General features: G+C 45.5%; 1 protein-coding gene and 1 pseudogene across 1 annotated transcript; both read right to left on the bottom strand.

Annotated features, from left to right (window-relative positions):
• Positions 1-8,041: 8,041 nt before the first annotated feature.
• On the bottom strand, positions 8,042-8,983 carry LOC101931697 (olfactory receptor 5G9-like). The gene has a single exon (XM_005279379.3). It carries the CDS (start codon positions 8,978-8,980, stop codon positions 8,042-8,044), a length of 939 nt encoding a protein of 312 aa, XP_005279436.2. The 5' UTR covers positions 8,981-8,983.
• Positions 8,984-15,792: 6,809 nt separating this feature from the next.
• LOC101931989 (olfactory receptor 5AR1-like) lies at positions 15,793-17,081 on the bottom strand (annotated as a pseudogene).
• Positions 17,082-18,412: the final 1,331 nt, after the last annotated feature.

The raw sequence follows: 18,412 nt of genomic DNA, 5'->3' as shown, positions 1-18,412 counted from the left end.
GCAGCCTCTTGTCCCTGCCCTGCAACCTGGTGAAGCTTGGGAAGAGAGAATGTGCATACGCCCCTGCCTTCTAGTGACATCACACAGGCGGACTGGGCATCATAAGTCCTACATTCCTCAACTTGTGCCCATGAGGATGCTCAGGGCTTCTCTGCACTGTGCCTAGGTCGGGTGGATATTGCTAGACTTGCTTAAAGAGGTAACCATAACATGGACATGACCCATTAGACCACATCCCCTGCCGGTGTAAATGGATGTCTCTCCCTGGGAGTCATTGGGACAGATTCACAGATGGTATAAATCAGCCTAGCTCCATTGAAGCCAAAGGGCCAGATCTTCAACTGGTCTGAATCTGAGCACGTATGGAATCGTGAATGGGACAACGTACCAAGACACAATCACTTGACATCTTGAAATCAAGACTAGATAGCTCTCTAAAAGAGATGTAATAGTTTTAGTTAGTGGGTGAGGTTCCATGTCCTGTGTTAGCCAACGGTCAGACTAGAAGTCATGAATCTATGGAAAATCTGTGTCACTTAAATGAAGTCAATGAACCAATCCCCAGATGGTGTAAATTGGCATAGCTTCATAGACGTCAATGGCCCAGATCCCTCACTAGTGTCAATCACTGTAGCTCTGCTGAACTCCTGGCTGGCTAAAGGAAACTGCAGCACCATGGACAGCTCAGAACTGGCAGGGACTGGGGGAGTGAGAAAGCGCTCCTGGCTGGCTGCTGGGCCTGAACGTACATTTGCCCTCAGGTAAAGGTGAAGCATTAGTGAAGGCTGGGCTATGTGGCAGTAGCCCAAGGGAGCTGAAAGCAGTTTAGTTAAGGGGACACAGTGATGTGTGGCTGCTATTCCTAGGATCCCCGGTCTGGGACCTGGAGTCGTGGTTAGGCCACTGAAGAAGTGGCTTTCAATTGGACAACATTAAAAGGGGTTCAAAATACTTAGTGGCCCAGCTGGAGAGCTAGGGCCAGAAGGACCCAGAAAAGACAAAACTGTTGCCTCCAGGGAGGAAGCTTTGGGGGTATGGCCAGATACCAGGGCTGGGACTGTTTAAAGACTATGGACACACCCAACCAGAAGGGGTGATTGTGAGAGGTGGGTGCCACACTGTTACCAACCCCTAAAGTCATTAAAGGGGTCCCTTAGAGATTGTCCTAACAGCCCAACCCCTTGTCCATACCCAGAAACCCGATCAAGCTAGGGAAGAGAGAATATGCATTATCCCCCTGCCCTCTATCTCTCTCTCTCCCCGTTGATTCACTGCATGTGAAGGGATAAAGGAAGCAGTGCTTGGACTGGGGGAGGGATCCTGACCTAAGAAGTTTGGTCAGTAAGACTGCTGAAAGCATGTGGGGATAAAACCTTTGCTTTGAATTTCACATTGTTTGTTAAGTTAGACACAAGTTGCATTTTAGCTTTATTTTTCTTGTAACCATGTCTGACTTCTTTGCCTCCTTATTTGTACTCACTTAAAATCTATCTTTGTAGTCAATGAACTTGTTTTATTGTTTTATCTAATCCAGTGTGTTTAAACTGAAGTGTAGGGGAAAGTTTCCTTAAGGCGTCCTTCACCTCCATGTTTTTCAGGCTGTAGATGAGGGGCTTCACCATGGGGATCACCAGCGTGTAAAACACTGACGCCATTTTGTCTGTGTCCATGGAATAGCTGGAGGTGGGATGTAAATACATGAAGAGGAGGGTGCCATGAAACAGGACCACAGTGGTCAAGTGGAAGTGCAGGTGGAGAAGGCTTTGCGCTGGCCATCAGTGGAGCGGATCTGCAGGATGGTGGAGGTGATATAGACATAGGAGAGGAGGACAGTCACAAGGCTGCTCACTACAATGCAGCACATGAAAGCAAACATCACCATCTCATTGGTGCGGGTGTCAGAGCAGGAGAGCGCCAGCAGTGGGGGGATGTCACAGAAGAAATGATTGATGATGTTGGAACTGCAGAATGACATCCGAAATGTACAACACGAGTGTATCATTGAATCCACCCACCCTACGGTATACACCCCAGCGACCAGCTGTTTACAAAGCTGCCTGGACAGCACGTATGATTTGTAATGTACCTTCACGAAGGAATCCCTCCAATAGCTAAAAAGTCAGTATTGGAGACAATGAGAGACTGTGCAGTTGGGAGACACACATACATGCTGACTGTAAAGGAGAAGACAGCATTGCTGAATAGATTGAGGGGCTGAGTTGTCATTCTCTTACATACAGGTTTTACACCACTGTTACTCACTTGCCATGTGTGGACAAGATTGTCTAGTGGATTGGGCACTTGCTGAGCACTTTGGATTTTGGGGCTCGGTTCCTGGCTCAACTGCATACATCCCAGGTTCACCTAAGGAGAGACATATCTCTCTGTGCCTCAGCTTGTCATCTGTAAAATGGGGATAATGCAGCCCTGCCTATCAGGGATGTTGTCAGGATACATACATTAAAGATTGTGAGGTGATGGGAGGTACTGTGGTGATGAGGCCATACAAGGACCTGAACACATTCATGAACCTTCACAGCATCCTTATAAGGCAGGCAAAAATGATTACTCCCATTCAGAGGTGGGTCAAGTGAGGCAGAAAGCGTTTAGGGCCCCCTCTTTCATATCTGTCCAAGAGAGACTCATAATTAGCAGGTGCCTTTGAAAATGCTGCCTCCGGTTAGTCAGAATGAGAAGAGGCAAATATGGTTTATATCGGATGAGAGATTATTTTATTACAAACAAATCCACCCATTCTTAAATAGATGTGATAGATTTATAAATAGATGTCAGCAGCAAATCAGCAAAGTGAAAATAACACTGCTAATATTGTCCCTTTATACATAGAGATAGATTTCACTCAAGGGTTCACATATAATTCATCTATCTATCTATCTATCTACCTACTTTTACTGCATGTGTCAGCAGTTACCAGAGCACTTTATGAGTTTTTTAGCATTGCCTGCTGAGGCTAAGAACAACAATGCTTAATGTTCGGACGGTCCACTCCCTTAGCCCTTTAACCCCAAGATTCACAAAGGGCCTTGAAGTTGAAAGGCTCCATAACCCATTCTACTCATAATCAGGGGTATACATGGGATTTAAATGTGACTATTGTGGGGGGGACACTTTAAAGACTGACCCCCCACCCAATGCCCCCAGGCCCTGCTGGCTCCCCCCCACCTTAGCTCCTGCTGCCTCCCTGGGATCCCCACCCATCCCCCCCATCACCCCACTGCTTCCACCCCTCATTGTCCCAGGCTCCAAACACTAACTGGAGGCTGCGGCAAGAAAGGGACAGGGCTTCCCGGGCCCCCTCTAGCAGAACTCTGCTACCAGCCCGGCGTCCCTGTGGGGCTCAGCAGGAGTGTTAGCTGGAGTGCCATTCCCAGGCACATCTCCAGCCATGGTCACCCCGGCTTCCCCCCTGGCAGAAAGGGGGGAGGACGGGCTTGGGGGAGGCAATCTTGGGGCAGGGGCCGGTTCAGAAGCTGCAGGCAGTGGCAGAGATTCTGGGGGGCCCATGCCCCTGCTCGTCCCCCTTTGTGCACTCCCCTGCTCATCATCATCACTTGACGCAGTGACCAAGACACAAAATGGAGCTAGAAGAGGGTGAAACTTTCCACAAATAGTTTTATCCATTTTTTGGGGGGGGGCAAGAATTGGGCGCCACATCGGAGGAGGAGATGGTAAAATGGTCAGGAGCAACTCTTGAAAATCGGGGGTGGGGCACTGACGGAAAAGTGGGTGGGCCTGCGTGGGACGCTGTGAAAAAAGGCACATGACCCAGTTCACCCCTCTCACGCGTCGCCGCTGAAAGTAGTGGTATTGAAATGATTCATTCAACCCAAAATGAATATTTTTGTTTTGTCGCCTTTTTCAATTCACCAATATTTACGGCAGTTTTCAGTTTGGGGTGAAGCGGATTTTTGTTTCCCAGCAAACTGAAGGCAGGTCCAGCTCTATCCATGTCCCATTCACAGTACCCTGAGCCGTAATGTTCCCTGAATCCCTGCTCTTCAGAGTCTAGAATATTTTCCAGTAGACCTAAAAGCAAGAACTCACAATAAACATGGCGATGTGGTGTAAATATGTTATGTGGGATATGACTTTTTTTCCTGTTTATTTCTCTTTTACAAAAAATGCCACCCCGCCTCCCCACCCCGAGATGCCATTTTGGTAATCAGGTCACTGTCCCAGAGGTCTCAGAGGAGTAGCCGTGTTAGTCTGTATCAGTAAAAACAACAAGGAGTCCTTGTGGCACCTTAGAGACTAACAAATTTATTTGTGCATAAGCTTTTGTGGGCTATAACCCACTTCATCTGATGCATGGCGTGGAAAATACAGTAAGCAGGTATAAATATACAGCACATAAAAAGGTGGGAGTTGCCTTACCGAGAGGGGAGGTCAGTGCTAATGAGGCCAATTCAATTAGGGTTGATGTAGCCCATTCCCAATAGTTGACAAGAAGGGGTGAATATCAACAGAGGGAAAATTACTTTTTGTGGTGCTAATGAGGCCAATTCAATCAAGGTAGATGTGGCCCATTCCCAGCAGTTGACAAGAAGGTGTGAGTATCAACAGAGGGAAAATAAGTTTGTAGTGACCCAGCCACTCCCAGTCTTTATTATTCAGGCTTAATTTGATGGTGTCAAGTTTGCAAATTATTTCCAGTTCTGCAAGTTTCTTGTTGAAGTCTGGTTTTGAAGTTTTTTTGTTGAAGAATGACGACTTTTAAATGTTATTGAGTTTCAAGGGAGCTTGAAGTGCTCGTCTTCTGGTTTTTGAATGTTACAATTCTTGATGTCTGATTTGTGTCCATTTATTCTTTTGCGTAGAGACTGTCTGGTTTGGCCAATGTACATGGCAGAGGGGCATTGCTGGCAGTGTCCACAAACATTGCGCTCTCATAGAAACTTTACATTTGCTCTAACTTGTGTTGTTGCTCTCTTAACCTAAAATAAAGGCCATTCTGAGTGAAAGCCTCTTTCCATCCTTGGAGCATGGACAACAAGCCAGGTGACAATCTCGACAACTGATTTTGACCACACAGAACACATAAAGGACAGCAGAGAACCAGCAAGGTGTGTGAACTTCCCTTTGGTTCAGCCACAGAAATCCTGCACTCCACACTTGCAACTGTATAATGAAACCAACTCCATGGCAAAGGAGAGGAAGATGGATTAGGCGCCCTATTTCTCTCTCACCACAGACAATTGCGTACTTGCAAAGCACATCACATATATTTGTATATTTATACATCTGAAACTGGTAACCCTATCAACCCCTCAGTGCCCAGTGGCAAAGAGCTCAATGTCATGTTAAGCAATTCCTGTCAGCCCTGACAAACTCACTACACCTAATGTGTTGCTGTGATGGTATTTATCTATAAAGAACATTGTGTAAGGCATCAAATGAAAACTTATATCATACTGGTCTTCATACTCATTGCGTGATGTAACAATTAAAAAGCTATGGATATGTACTAACAATATGCTCAAACGAGGAAACCAGGCAGCGCTGGTAAACAAGTTTATCCAAGATAAATAAGTTGGTTTACCTTGTGACACTGGCAGACCACATGCCAGCTCGTGCAAAAGCTGGAACCAGTCTGGCTCTCCCGCGTGTTTGTATTGTTAAAATAGGCATTAGGATTATAGGAATGTGTTTAGAGTTTAGATGCTATGAAATGCTTGTAAGTTTCTGCCAGCATTATTCTCACTTATAATACCTCTATCTCATGTTATTAGGTTATATTTAAGTGCTTGTAACAGGAAATCACCAGACAGGAGAAAAGCATTAATAGTTTCTAACATGGATCAGAGGGGTAGCTGTGTTAGTCTGTATCCACAAAAACAACGAGGGGTCCGGTGGCACCTTAAAGACGAACGGATTTATTAGGGTAAGCTTATGCCCTAATAAACCTGTTAAGTCTTTAAGGTGCCACCGGACTCCTTGTTTCTAACAGGAGATGGTATCTTCCGTCCAACAAAGGAGATCCATCAACACCCGCAAACCGTTGTGGAACGTCAGAGAACAACAGACTTCATTGACGGATTCCTCCCACTCCCTGAAGAGGAGATGTGCAAGTGAATTGCTCCCAACAGCTCCACTTGCAATTGAAGCAGAATAATAATTTTAAAAATAATTTAAAAAAAAACAACGAAAAAGGAGGAACTGTCTTTTCTTCTGCTTGGACTCCGAGGGGCAAAGATTACTAGGCATAAGATCCCCAGTACTTGGCCTGGTTTAGCCCTGAAAGATACATGCAGTTGCTTATTATAGAAGCTTCTATTACCTTTTGAAACCTGATTAACTCATCTGTGTGTGTATGTTGACCAGCTTTAACCTTGTAAATAACTCTCATTTCTTTTTTCCTAGTTAATAAATCTTTAGATGGTTTCTTATAGGATTGACTACAAGTGTCTTCAGTGTGAGATCTAAGGTGCAATTGACCTAGGGTAAGCGACTGGTCCTTTAGGACTGGGAGAAATATTAAGATTGCTGAGATCTTTGGTGTAAGAAGCCATCTGTCACAAAAGTAACCTTACATGGGTGGCAAGATAGATAAAGTACCCAAGGAGACTGTCTTTGACTCCATGTTAAGGCTGTTATAGTGCCCGAGGAGTTTACACTTGCAAATCAGTAGGTGAAATCTAAGCCTAGAACTCACAACCAATTTGGGGTTTGCACCCTGGTTGTTAATAGTCTGCCCTTGGGTTGGTATTTACACTTTTGAGCCACTCCCGGACATCCGGTCACATCTGTCTGCCTAGGTCTCCAATGTAAATGGAACAGGGTAAGACAAAGACAATGAGAATTATATTTGCATTTGAAATCAACTGGAAAAGCCCATTAACAAAAGGGAGAGAAAACCAGCATAGACAGCAAGGCATTCACACACCAGCAGGACAGAGGAACTCTGGAGGCACAAGAATACATTTCAAAGGCATACTGGACTATAAGAAGAAGGGGAAAAGACATTTTGTGCTTCATCACTGAGGGGACAAAGAGGTCCATGAACAGTCGATCCCCAGCCAGGTGAGTTGGTGCCACAGAGAGGTGCCTTTAAGTGAGAAACAGTCTCCGGGCAGGTCGACGCTACGGGGAAAAGTCGAGCTAAGCTACGCAATTTGAGTTATGTTAGTAGCGTAACTCAAGTTGACGTAGTTTAGATCTACTTACCGCGGGGTCCACACCAGGCTGGATCGATGGGAGAAACTCTCCCATCAACTCCCCTTACTCTTCTCATTCTGGTGGAGAATCGGAGTGAACGGGAGTGCATTTGGCATGGACCGCTGGTGGATCAGTCGCTGCAGCGTAGACCCACCTAGTAGTAGAGATAAGCCCTCAGATAAGGATTGTAGCCTGTTGAGTTTTAGCCACTGGAAAATGCATTGTACTTTTTCTTTCATTTGTAAGCATTTTCTGTTTCTATTATCTTTGCTTAAACCTCTGCTCTTTTTTAGTAAAGGTATTCTTGGTTTTACTGTCAGTTCATCTCAGTGCAATATATTAAAGCACAAATCCTCAGTCAATCTAGTAGCCTGGTGCGTATACTATCTCTCTGGAGACAGTGGACTCAGTCATTTCTGAGAGAGTCGAGGGCTAGGGGCTGGATACTGCTGGGGAACACGTTTCAAGCAACTTTCAGGATTGGAGTGCAACTGAGGTGACCTGCGAGGCAAAGTAAAGGCTGGCTGACCTTTGGAGGAGATTGGTTGGGGGGATGCAGGAGGGTTACCAAACTGGCGGGTCAGAGAGCTGATACATAATTTAGCCCCTGTAAGTCCCTTGCTCACTGATGCACGGGAGAGACTGGGTGACTCACAGGCTTGAATTCCCCAAGGAAGCGTCACAACCTTCTTGAACCTTTCTGAGGCTGCCAGACATTGTTGGAACACAATAAAAGAAAGAAAAAAACAATACAAATAATTCACAGTGATAACAAGCATGATGAGAAATGAGATTGCAATGGAGTGGGAACTGAGTTCTCCTGCTTCCACCTCCCAGTCAGTAACTCAGTAGGGAGTAAACAGGCTCAAGAGAAGGTTAGCAATTTGTGCATCACTTTCCACTGGGCGTCTTTCACCTCCTTGTTCCTCAGGCTGTAGATCAGGGGGTTCAGCATGGGGATCACGACTGTGTAGAACACAGAGGCCATTTTGTCAGTATCCAGGGAGTAACTGGCGGAGGGTCGGAAATACATGAAGAGGAGGGAGCCATGGAACATGGCCACGGCCGTCAGGTGGGAGGTGCAAGTGGAAAAGGCTTTGCGCCTGCCCTCGGCGGAGCGGATCCGCAGGATGGTGATGATGATATAGGTGTAGGAGAGGAGAATGATCACAAGGCTGCTCACGACCACGCAGCCAATCAAGGCAAACATCACAATCTCGTTGACGCGTGTGTCAGAGCAGGAGAGCGACAATACCGGCGGAAAATCACAGAAGAAATGATTGATGACATTGGAGCTGCAGAATGATAAACGAAAAGTAAAAATGGTGTGTACCATTGTGTCCAGCAAGCCCACAGCATACACCCCAGCCACCAGCTGATGACAGAGCCACCTGGACATGGTGACCGTATAGAGCAGCGGGTTACAGATGGCCACGTAACGGTCATACGCCATCACAGCCAGCAGGAGGCAATCAACGTGACCAAAAGTACCAAAGAGATACATTTGCACAGCGCAGGCAGTGTACGAAATCCTTTTACTCTCGGCCAAGAAGTTCAGCAGCATCTTAGGGGAAATTATAGAGGAATAGCAGAGATCACAGAAAGACAAATTACGGAGGAAAAAGTACATGGGGGTGTGGAGACGGGGGTCAATCTGGATTAACACGATCATCCCCAGATTCCCTACCAGGGTGACAATGTAGATCACTAGGAACAGCACAAAGAGAGGGACCTGAAGCTCCGGACGATCTGTCAGTCCCAAGAGAATGAACTCAGTCACCGTTGAGTGATTTCCCTTTTCCATCTCCTCCGAACCAAGATCAGGGAGCTGCGGTGACGTGGGCAGGCAGGTGGCTCAGGAATTCTATCCCTTCCTATAAGGAGAGAAAGTGAAGAAATGATGGAGGTTAGTTTCTTAGGGGACTCTCCTGCTGAATCAAGAAAAGGCCTTAGTCCACCGAGGCAGATGTTCATAGCTGATTATTCCAGTTATATGATAAAATGGACACACAGCATCAATGTAAGAACAAGTGGGTTAACTATGCCCCAAACATAGGCATTGCTGGTCTGTAAGCACAGCAGCGAATAGTGACTTTTGACTATTGCATGAGAATGTCTGACAGAAACTCTCACCCCTTGTTTTCAGCCTATCGGAGCTCTTCCCAGTTCATAAAAAGGTGAGCTCTGTGCTCTGGCATTTCAGTTCTGGGTTACTTAGTGTGACCCACTTACTTAGTGTGATAATTAAGCCTGTTCAGAAAATGAAAATCGGCTTTGCATTTGTTTGTATGAAATCCCAGAGTCATAATATAATGCACATACCCCCGCACCTGTAAACTGCTTCTTTCTCCAAAAGATGAGGGGTTTTTTTTCTTTAGCACAAGACAGAGAAAGTGATGTTTTGGCTTCCAAAGATCTTGGTTCAATCCCTGCTGATGACCTCAGTATCTGAATTTGTATGCAAGCATGATTCAGTCCAACCGCATGTACCTGCAGAAGATAGAGAGATGTGTCTTTGCTTCCCCCATCAAGAGAAGCTGCTACTCTGGAGAACTCAGGAGGTTTTACACTGTTCTTGGTGACCTGGGGGAACTGATCCCTGAAGCAATTGTGTTCACCAAGGTGCACAACACACAATTAAAATGCACTGGGTCGGCCAAAGCCACCCCCAGTGTAACTCGTACACTGGCATTTAATCTGTTGGACTCTTTGCTTTTTTTGTTATTTAACGGTCCCATTTCTGCAGAGTTACCCAGGGCAGAGCTAGGGGTATGTTTCATTCTGCTGCTTTCACTGTGAGCTGTGTGAAGAGCGGAGGGTGTGTGAGGAATATCATGGGAGTGGGGAGGAAAGGAGATTGAGGGAGAAAATGGGATGTCAATGGAGTTACCCCAGTGTAAGATGTCCATGTCTCCAAATCCCCCCTTGTCCTACAAAATGATGTTGTCATCCTTCTTCCAACCCCATGACTCTAATGACAGCAAGCACACCCCGGAATCAGTCTGGTATCCCACGCTGACCCCCATGCACGCTGCTGAATAATAATATTAACCAGCAACATCTCCTTTATTTATTTATTTTATTCTCCCTTCACTCCTCTCCCTTTCACATCTCCCCGTCTCTTTTCCCTAAGTCTTTCCATGGCGTGATTTCCATTCTCCCTTCCCCCTCTCTCAGAGCTAGATTGTCACAGTCTTTCCTCAGCTAGGGAGAATAAGGCCTCTCCCCTTGCCCCTTGCTCAATGGTGCTCAAATCATGGATTCTGGCCATGATGGAGATGGCAGGAGCTGCTCACCCAATACACCCCTCTGGGAGCAAGCGGTCGGGGAGGATGACAAGGAGTGGGAGGAACCCTGGCTCCACCCCCATTACTCACCATATAGAGTAGTTGACTGCCTGCACTCTGCCTGGTGGGTAAGGGTGTAGGCTGCTCCAGGATGATTAGTTATTCCTCCCCCATGAAGCATAACAGAAACTGTGACTGTTTCTGATCTCCTTGGGTGGTGCAGCTACCCACTGACCCATACTCAGGGCAAACTGTAAGGTTACAATCTAGCATTTCATCTCTTTCCATTCATCCCCTTTCCCATGTTCCTACCCCTCTCTCTTTCTCTAACTTGACAATCCTCAGTCTTCTCCTCTCAGCTCCTTCACCCTGCCTTCCACTCCTCCTCTAGCCCTGGTTCTCAGGCCTCATCAGAGCTGGTGGCCTTTGGGATAGGGAATCTCTCTTGTCCAATAACATAAGTGTCATAGAATCATAGAAGATTAGGGTTGGAAGAGACCTCAGGAAGTCATCTAGTCCAACCCCTGCTCAAAGCAGGACCAACACCAACTAAATCATCCCAGCCAGGGCTTTGTCAAAACGGGCCTTAAAAACCTCTAAGGAAGGAGATTCCACCACCTCCCTAGGGAACCCATTCCAGTGTTTCACCATCCTCCTAGTGAAATAGTGTTTCCTAATATCCAACCTAGACCTCCCCCACTGCAACTTGAGACCATTGCTCCTTGTTCTGTCATCTGCCACCACTGAGTACAGCCGAGCTCCATCCTCTTTGGAACCCCCCTTCAGGTAATTGAAGACTGCTGTCAAACCCCCCTCACTCTTCTCTTCTGCAGACTAAATAACCCCAGTTCCCTCAGCCTCTCCTTGTAAGTCAAGAGCTTTAGTGTCCAGAGCTTTAGTCTTGTGACATGACTCAGTCATAACACCAGCAGCTCAAGTGCACTGCAAAGTTGAATTCTCTTCCTACAGATCCCACCACTCGGTTATTTCTGTAATACAGATGGGCCTTTACTGCACAATCATTCTCATGGAGAATGTCCTAGCAGCAGCCCCTTGTCCCTGGTCAAGCTAATGAAGACAGAATGTAAATTATTGATTTAGATGGTGTTGGTCCTTCTTTGAGCAGGGGATTGGACTAGATGACCTCCTGAGGTCTCTTCCAACCTTAATATTCTATGATTCTATGATTATCCCCTCCCTTCTAGTGATGTCACACAGGAGGGCAAGGCTCTGTCAAAACCTAGATTCATGGATATCCAGGCCAAATGGGACCTTTGTGATCATCTAGTCTGACTACCTGTACAACGCAGGACAGAGAACTGCCCCCAAATCATTCCCAGAGCAGATTTTTTAAGAAAAACCTCCAATCTTGATTTAAAAATTGTCATTGATGGAGAATCCACCACGGCCCTTGGTAAATTGTTCCAGTAGTTAATTACCTTCACTGTTAAAAATGTGCTCCATATTTTCGGTCTGAATTTGTCAATGGTGTGGCACATCTTTAGAGAAGTCCTGTTACAGTGAATGAATGTCTCATGATAAAAAGAGAAATAAGTCCCTCAACCATTTATGAATGTGGGGTAGGGGGTGAGGGTGGAATTGGGGAAAGCTCTGTCTCTTGTACTCTTATAGAGACAGACACCCTCCTTTCCACTGGGAGGTGTTACATTGCACTTCATCTGATTTTCCAGGATGAGCCAAATCTTTCCCCCCTTTCCGGCCCCATGCACCAGGCTGGTAGCACAAAGGGGGTGCAAAGCCAACCCAGTCACCAAGTTGAGGAGTCCCCTGCCATGGGTGAGTTGCTAGGTAACGTAGAGTAGGGGTAGCCATATCTGCACCATCAGCTCTAACCGGTCGCCAGTTTAGGGGTGTGGCCAGAGAAAAGGGGGTGTGGCCAGAGAGCCCTTGTGCTCTGTGGAGCCTTGCCCAGCACACTACAGCCTCATCCCAACAGTATTTAAATACACAAACCAACCAACCCTAATGGGATGATATTAATTATTGTTGCAAAGAGCAAGAATTCTATTCAGTTTTACATTTTTCCCCACTAGGTGGCAATAGCACTACTAGAGCTCCCCAGCTGTTTCATAGATTCTAGGATTCTAGGATTGGAAGGGACCTCGAGAGGCCATCGAGTCCAGTCCCCTGCCCGCACGGCAGGACCAAATACTGTCTAGACCATCCCCGACAGACATTTATCCAACCTACTCTTAAATATCTCCAGAGATGGAGATTCCACACCCTCCCTAGGCAATTTATTCCAGTGTTTAACCACCCTGACAGTTAGGAACTTTTTCCTAATGTCCAACCTAGACCTCCCTTGCTGCAGTTTAAGCCCATTGCTTCTTGTTCTATCCTTAGAGGCTAAGGTGAACAAGTTTTCTCCCTCCTCCTTATGACACCCTTTTAAATACCTGAAAGCTGCTATCATGTCCCCTCTCAGTCTTCTCTTTTCCAAACTAAACAAACCCAATTCTTTCAGCCTTCCTTCATAGGTCATGTTCTCAAGACCTTTAATCATTCTTGTTGCTCTTCTCTGGACCCTTTCCAATTTCTCCACATCTTTTTTAAAATGCGGTGCCCAGAACTGGACACAATACTCCAGCTGAGGCCTAACCAGAGCAGAGTAGAGCGGAAGAATGACTTCTCATGTCTTGCTCACAACACACCTGTTAATACATCCCAGAATCATGTTTGCTTTTTTTGCAACAGCATCACACTGTTGACTCATATTTAGCTTGTGGTCCACTATAACCCCTAGATCCCTTTCTGCCGTACTCCTTCCTAGACAGTCTCTTCCCATTCTGTATGTGTGAAACTGATTTTTTCTTCCTAAGTGGAGCACTTTGCATTTGTCTTTGTTAAACTTCATCCTGTTTAACTCAGACCATTTCTCCAATTTGTCCAGATCATTTTGAATTATGACCCTGTCCTCCAAAGCAGTTGCAATCCCTCCCAGTTTGGTATCATCCGCAAACTTAATAAGCATACTTTCTATGCCAATATCTAAGTCATTGATGAAGATATTGAACAGAGCCGGTCCCAAAACAGACCCCTGTGGTACCCCACTCGTTATGCCTTTCCAGCAGGATTGGGAACCATTAATAACAACTCTCTGAGTACGGTTATCCAGCCAGTTATGCACCCACCTTATAGTAGCCCCATCTAAATTGTATTTGCCTAGTTTATCGATAAGAATATCATGCGAGACCGTATCAAATGCTTTACTAAAGTCTAGGTATACCACATCCACAGCTTCACCCTTATCCACAAGGTTCGTTATCCTATGAAAGAAAGCTATCAGATTGGTTTGACATGATTTGTTCTTCACAAATCCATGTTGGCTGTTCCCTATCACCTTACCACCTTCCAAGTGTTTGCAGATGATTTCCTTAATTACTTGCTCCATTATCTTCCCTGGCACAGAAGTTAAACTAACTGGTCTGTAGTTTCCTGGGTTGTTTTTATTTCCCTTTTTATAGATGGGCACTATATTTGCCCTTTTCCAGTCTTCTGGAATCTCTCCCGTCTCCCATGATTTTCCAAAGATAATAGCTAGAGGCTCAGATACCTCCTCTATTAGCTCCTTGAGTATTCTAGGATGCATTTCATCAGGCCCTGGTGACTTGCAGGCATCTAACTTTTCTAAGTGATTTTTAACTTGTTCTTTTTTTATTTTATCTGCTAAACCTACCCCCTTCCCATTAGCATTCACTATGTTAGGCATTCCTTCAGACTTCTCTGTGAAGACCGAAACAAAGAAGTCATTAAGCATCTCTGCCATTTCCAAGTTTCCTGTTACTGTTTCTCCCTCTTCACTAAGCAGTGGGCCTACCCTGTCTTTGGTCTTCCTCTTGCTTCTAACGTATTGATAAAAAGTCTTCTTGTTTCCCTTTATTCCTGTAGCTAGTTTGAGCTCATTTTGTGCCTTTGCCTTTCTAATCTTGCCCCTGCATTCCTGTGTTGTTTACCTATATTCATCCTTTGTAATCTGTCCTAGTTTCCATTTTTTATATGACTCCTTTTTATTTTTTAGATCATGCAAGATCTCGTGGTTAAGCCAAGGTGGTCTTTTGCCACATTTTCTATCTTTCCTAACCAGCGGAATAGCTTGCTTTTGGGCCCTTAATAGTGTCCCTTTGAAAAACTGCCAACTCTCCTCAGTTGTTTTTCCCCTCAGTCTTGATTCCCATGGGACCTTACCTATCAGCTCTCTGAGCTTACCAAAATCTGCCTTCCTGAAATCCATTGTCTCTATTTTGCTGTTCTCCCTTCTACCCTTCCTTAGAATTGCAAACTCTATGATTTCATGATCACTTTCACCCAAGCTGCCTTCTACTTTCAAATTCTCAACGAGTTCCTCCCTATTTGTTAAAATCAAGTCTAGAACAGCTTCCCCCCAGTAGCTTTTTCAACCTTCTGAAATAAAAAGTTGTCTGCAATGCAGTCCAAGAATTTGTTGGATAGTCTGTGCCCCGCTGTGTTATTTTCCCAACATATATCCCGATAGTTGAAGTCCCCCATCACCACCAAATCTTGGGCTTTGGATGATTTTGTTAGTTGCTTAAAAAAAGCCTCATCCACCTCTTCCACCTGGTTAGGTGGCCTGTAGTAGACTCCTAGCATGACATCTCCCTTGTTTTTTACCCCTTTTAGCCTATGAATGTAAAAAAAAATTGCTTGAGCCCCAGAACCTAATTGCTCAAGCCCTGGAATCTCGTTCATTACAAATTAAGCACAGCCTGCACTAGTACTGTGTAATATATTGTATTTCCTTCTTCCTGTATTACTCACCTTCCCTTGTCCCCCAAGGGGAAGAAACCCCATTTGATCTATTAGGTTTCTGTTAAGAAGGCTGGAAAACTGCTTTTTATAGAAGGTATTTTTAAAATATTTTATTTGTGATAAAACAATGATATTTACAGTTAGGCCCCATCATATGAAAAGGACGAGATACATAACAGCACACATGCTCGTATCCATCAAATACACTATTATCATGTATCCCAACAATGTCTGGCAGCCTCATTGTGCTGAATGCTGTACCAACACCTGGTGGAGACAAGTCCTGCCCCAAAGAGCTTGCTGTTTAAATAGACAAGACAAAAGAAGCATTATCACCTCTGCTTTACAGATGAAGAACTGAGGTCCAAAGAGGCGGAGTAATTTGACCAAGCCCATGGAGGGAACCTATGGTAAAGTTCGGAGCTGGATTCAGCTCACCTGAATCCTGAACTAATGTTTTAACTCCAGAAGTATCCTTGTCAAGCGTGGTGCTACTAACACTCCAGCAGAGCTTTGTGGGACGCTAGGCTTCTTGAGTCAGTCTCCCCATCACTTGCAGCTAATAAAAATCCCATGGTAGGAGGGATGACACTAGCATTCAGGAATGTTATTTACAGGACATTGATCAAATTCCATCTCTGGCCAATATATTCTACCTCGGTAACATCCCCCTCCTCATTTCAATTGGAGCTGCTAGGGCTAGCTTTTAAAAAGAGCCTTCTGGTTTTGGATGCCTCCATGTTTGACTGTGCAACCTTAAACATATGGGCACAGTGACCCTACCCAATCCCATCTTTTCCAAGGTGCTATCATCAGGGATGCTGCACCATTTTGCCTGCCTCCCATCCCTGCCCGTTATTCTGAGACATGTTAATGTAGAGAGGATGAAAAATAATTTCTCGACATCACTCTCCCCAGGGCGTTCTTCACGTCCTTGTTCCTCAGGCTGTAGATGAGGGGGTTCAGCATGGGGATCACCACCGTGTAGAACACGGAGGCCATTTTGTCAGTGTCCAGGGAGTAGCTAGAACTGGGCCTGGTGTACATGAAGAGAAGAGTCCCATGGAAGATGGTGATACACAGGAGGTGGGAGGCGCAGGTGCTGAAGGCTTTTTGTTTCCCCTCGGCTGAGCGGGTCTGTATGATGGTGAGGAGGATGTACAGGTAGGAGACCAGGATCGAGAGCGTGGTGCTCATCTCCACCAAGCTGACGGTGATGAAGAGCAGGCGCTCGTTGAGCCATGTGTCAGAGCAGGAGAGCGCTAGCAGTGCGGGGATGTCACAGAAGAAATGATTGATGACATTGGAGCTGCAGAAAGACAACTGAAAGGTGAAATAGGTATGAACTAGCGAATCCACCAAACCTATTGTGTATGCCCCAGCTACCAGGCTGACACACAGCAGCCTGGACATGGTGATATTGTAAAGCAATGGCTTGCAGATGGCCACACAACGGTCATAGGCCATCGCGGCCAGGAGGAAGCATTCCGCATCCAAGAAAGAACCAAACACATAAGACTGTGCCGCACACCCAGCAAAGGAAATGGCTTTGTTCTCTCTTAAGAAGTTCAGCAACATCTTGGGAGCAATGGCGGAAGAGTAGCAGAGGTCACAGAAGGACAAGTGACTGAGGAAGAAGTACAGGGGGTGTGAAGCTGGGGGTCCATCTTGATTAACACGATCATCCCAAGATTGCCCAGCAGAGTGACAGTATAGATAATTAGGAACACCATGAAGAGGACAACCTGCAGCCGTGGACTGTCCGTGAATCCCACAAGGATGAACTCAGGGACTGTGGTGCTTCTGTTTCCTTGATCCATGTCAACAGTGTGTCCGTTCTCTCTGCTGCTGAAATGAGACAGAAGGCAAATGGTGAAACTCAGTGGGCGTGAGACACAGTAATTGAAATGAACTTCCACTAAACAATAGATACAAATGCAAATGACTTTGGTTTTATTCTGAATCAGAATAAAAGGCAGAATATGATTTTTTTTTCACTCAATGGAAAGTTCCAAAAAATATTGATTTGGAAATGTGGAAATGGTTCATTTTGACACTTTCAAATAGAATGTAATATTTTGACATTCTCAAATCAAAATGTTTTGTTTCATCTTGGTTTCACATCAGTCTCTGTCCTCCTAATCTGCCTCAGGCCTCCGTTCTCCTCTATGGGCCAGACTCCCAACTGGACCACATCTCCCACGATGCCCCGTGACATGCTGTACCCCTGTGTCCACCCCTTTCAAAGGATTATGATAAATTTTGTACAAATTATGCCTTGTGAGGTATCATTTGAAAGCTTATAATGTGCTGATCATTATGGTTATCTCCTATGACTCCCCATAGCAACTGAGGCAAACTCAGATGAACATTGAACTGACCTGAGACAAAATATTTCAATGCTGGTCAACAAACCCAAATATTTAGATTGTGTTCGACCCAACCTAAAATGACATATTTATTTTCCGTTTCCCCAATGGAAAATCCAAAAAATTGACAACATCACAATTATAATATTTTCATTATTGTTCTCTTGGTTTTTTTTTAACTGATCCTGCATATTGAGCAACGGTCTTCCTTGGATGGTCCCCAATGATATTCAAGTCATTTTCCTGGGCTTCCCACTTATTATAGAATTTAGCCATGTAGATTAATAGTTCATCACTCCCCCATCCCTCCCCACCTTCCTTTGTATTAATGCAATGAAATACATGTGACATCATGTTCCTCTAGCTGCTGAGAAAGGCTCCCCGCCCACACAGCTCTGCCCGTGGCACTCCATCCTGACTTGCAGCCCCCTACCACCTCAATCCTGAGCTTTACAACACACAGCTCTGCTAGCACCCTTCGATCCCAACCGGCGGGCCCTAGACCTGGGCTCCCTGCACACACAGTCTGCTTTGCTAATGCTCCTTAGTCTGACCTGCAGCCCCACTGCTATGCCAGTCCTGGGTTCCCTGACCCACCCACTCAGCGCCGCTGTTGCCCCTCAGTCCCAACCAGCAGCCCCTCTGCTATCCCACACACACAGCTCTGCTGGTGTAGCCCACAGAATCTCTTTCTCTTCCACCCGATTTTGTTCCTAATGTTTACCATCAAATCCACTTCGGTGGCACACATGAGTAAAACTTCAGGGCCTACATTTTCAAAAGCCTTCTCTC

Source organism: Chrysemys picta, chromosome 4, assembly GCF_011386835.1.
Source record: "Chrysemys picta bellii isolate R12L10 chromosome 4, ASM1138683v2, whole genome shotgun sequence".
Lineage (NCBI taxonomy): Eukaryota > Metazoa > Chordata > Testudines > Emydidae > Chrysemys > Chrysemys picta.
Note: the sequence above shows the minus strand (reverse complement) of the source record. Positions and strands in the feature narration are given on the sequence as shown.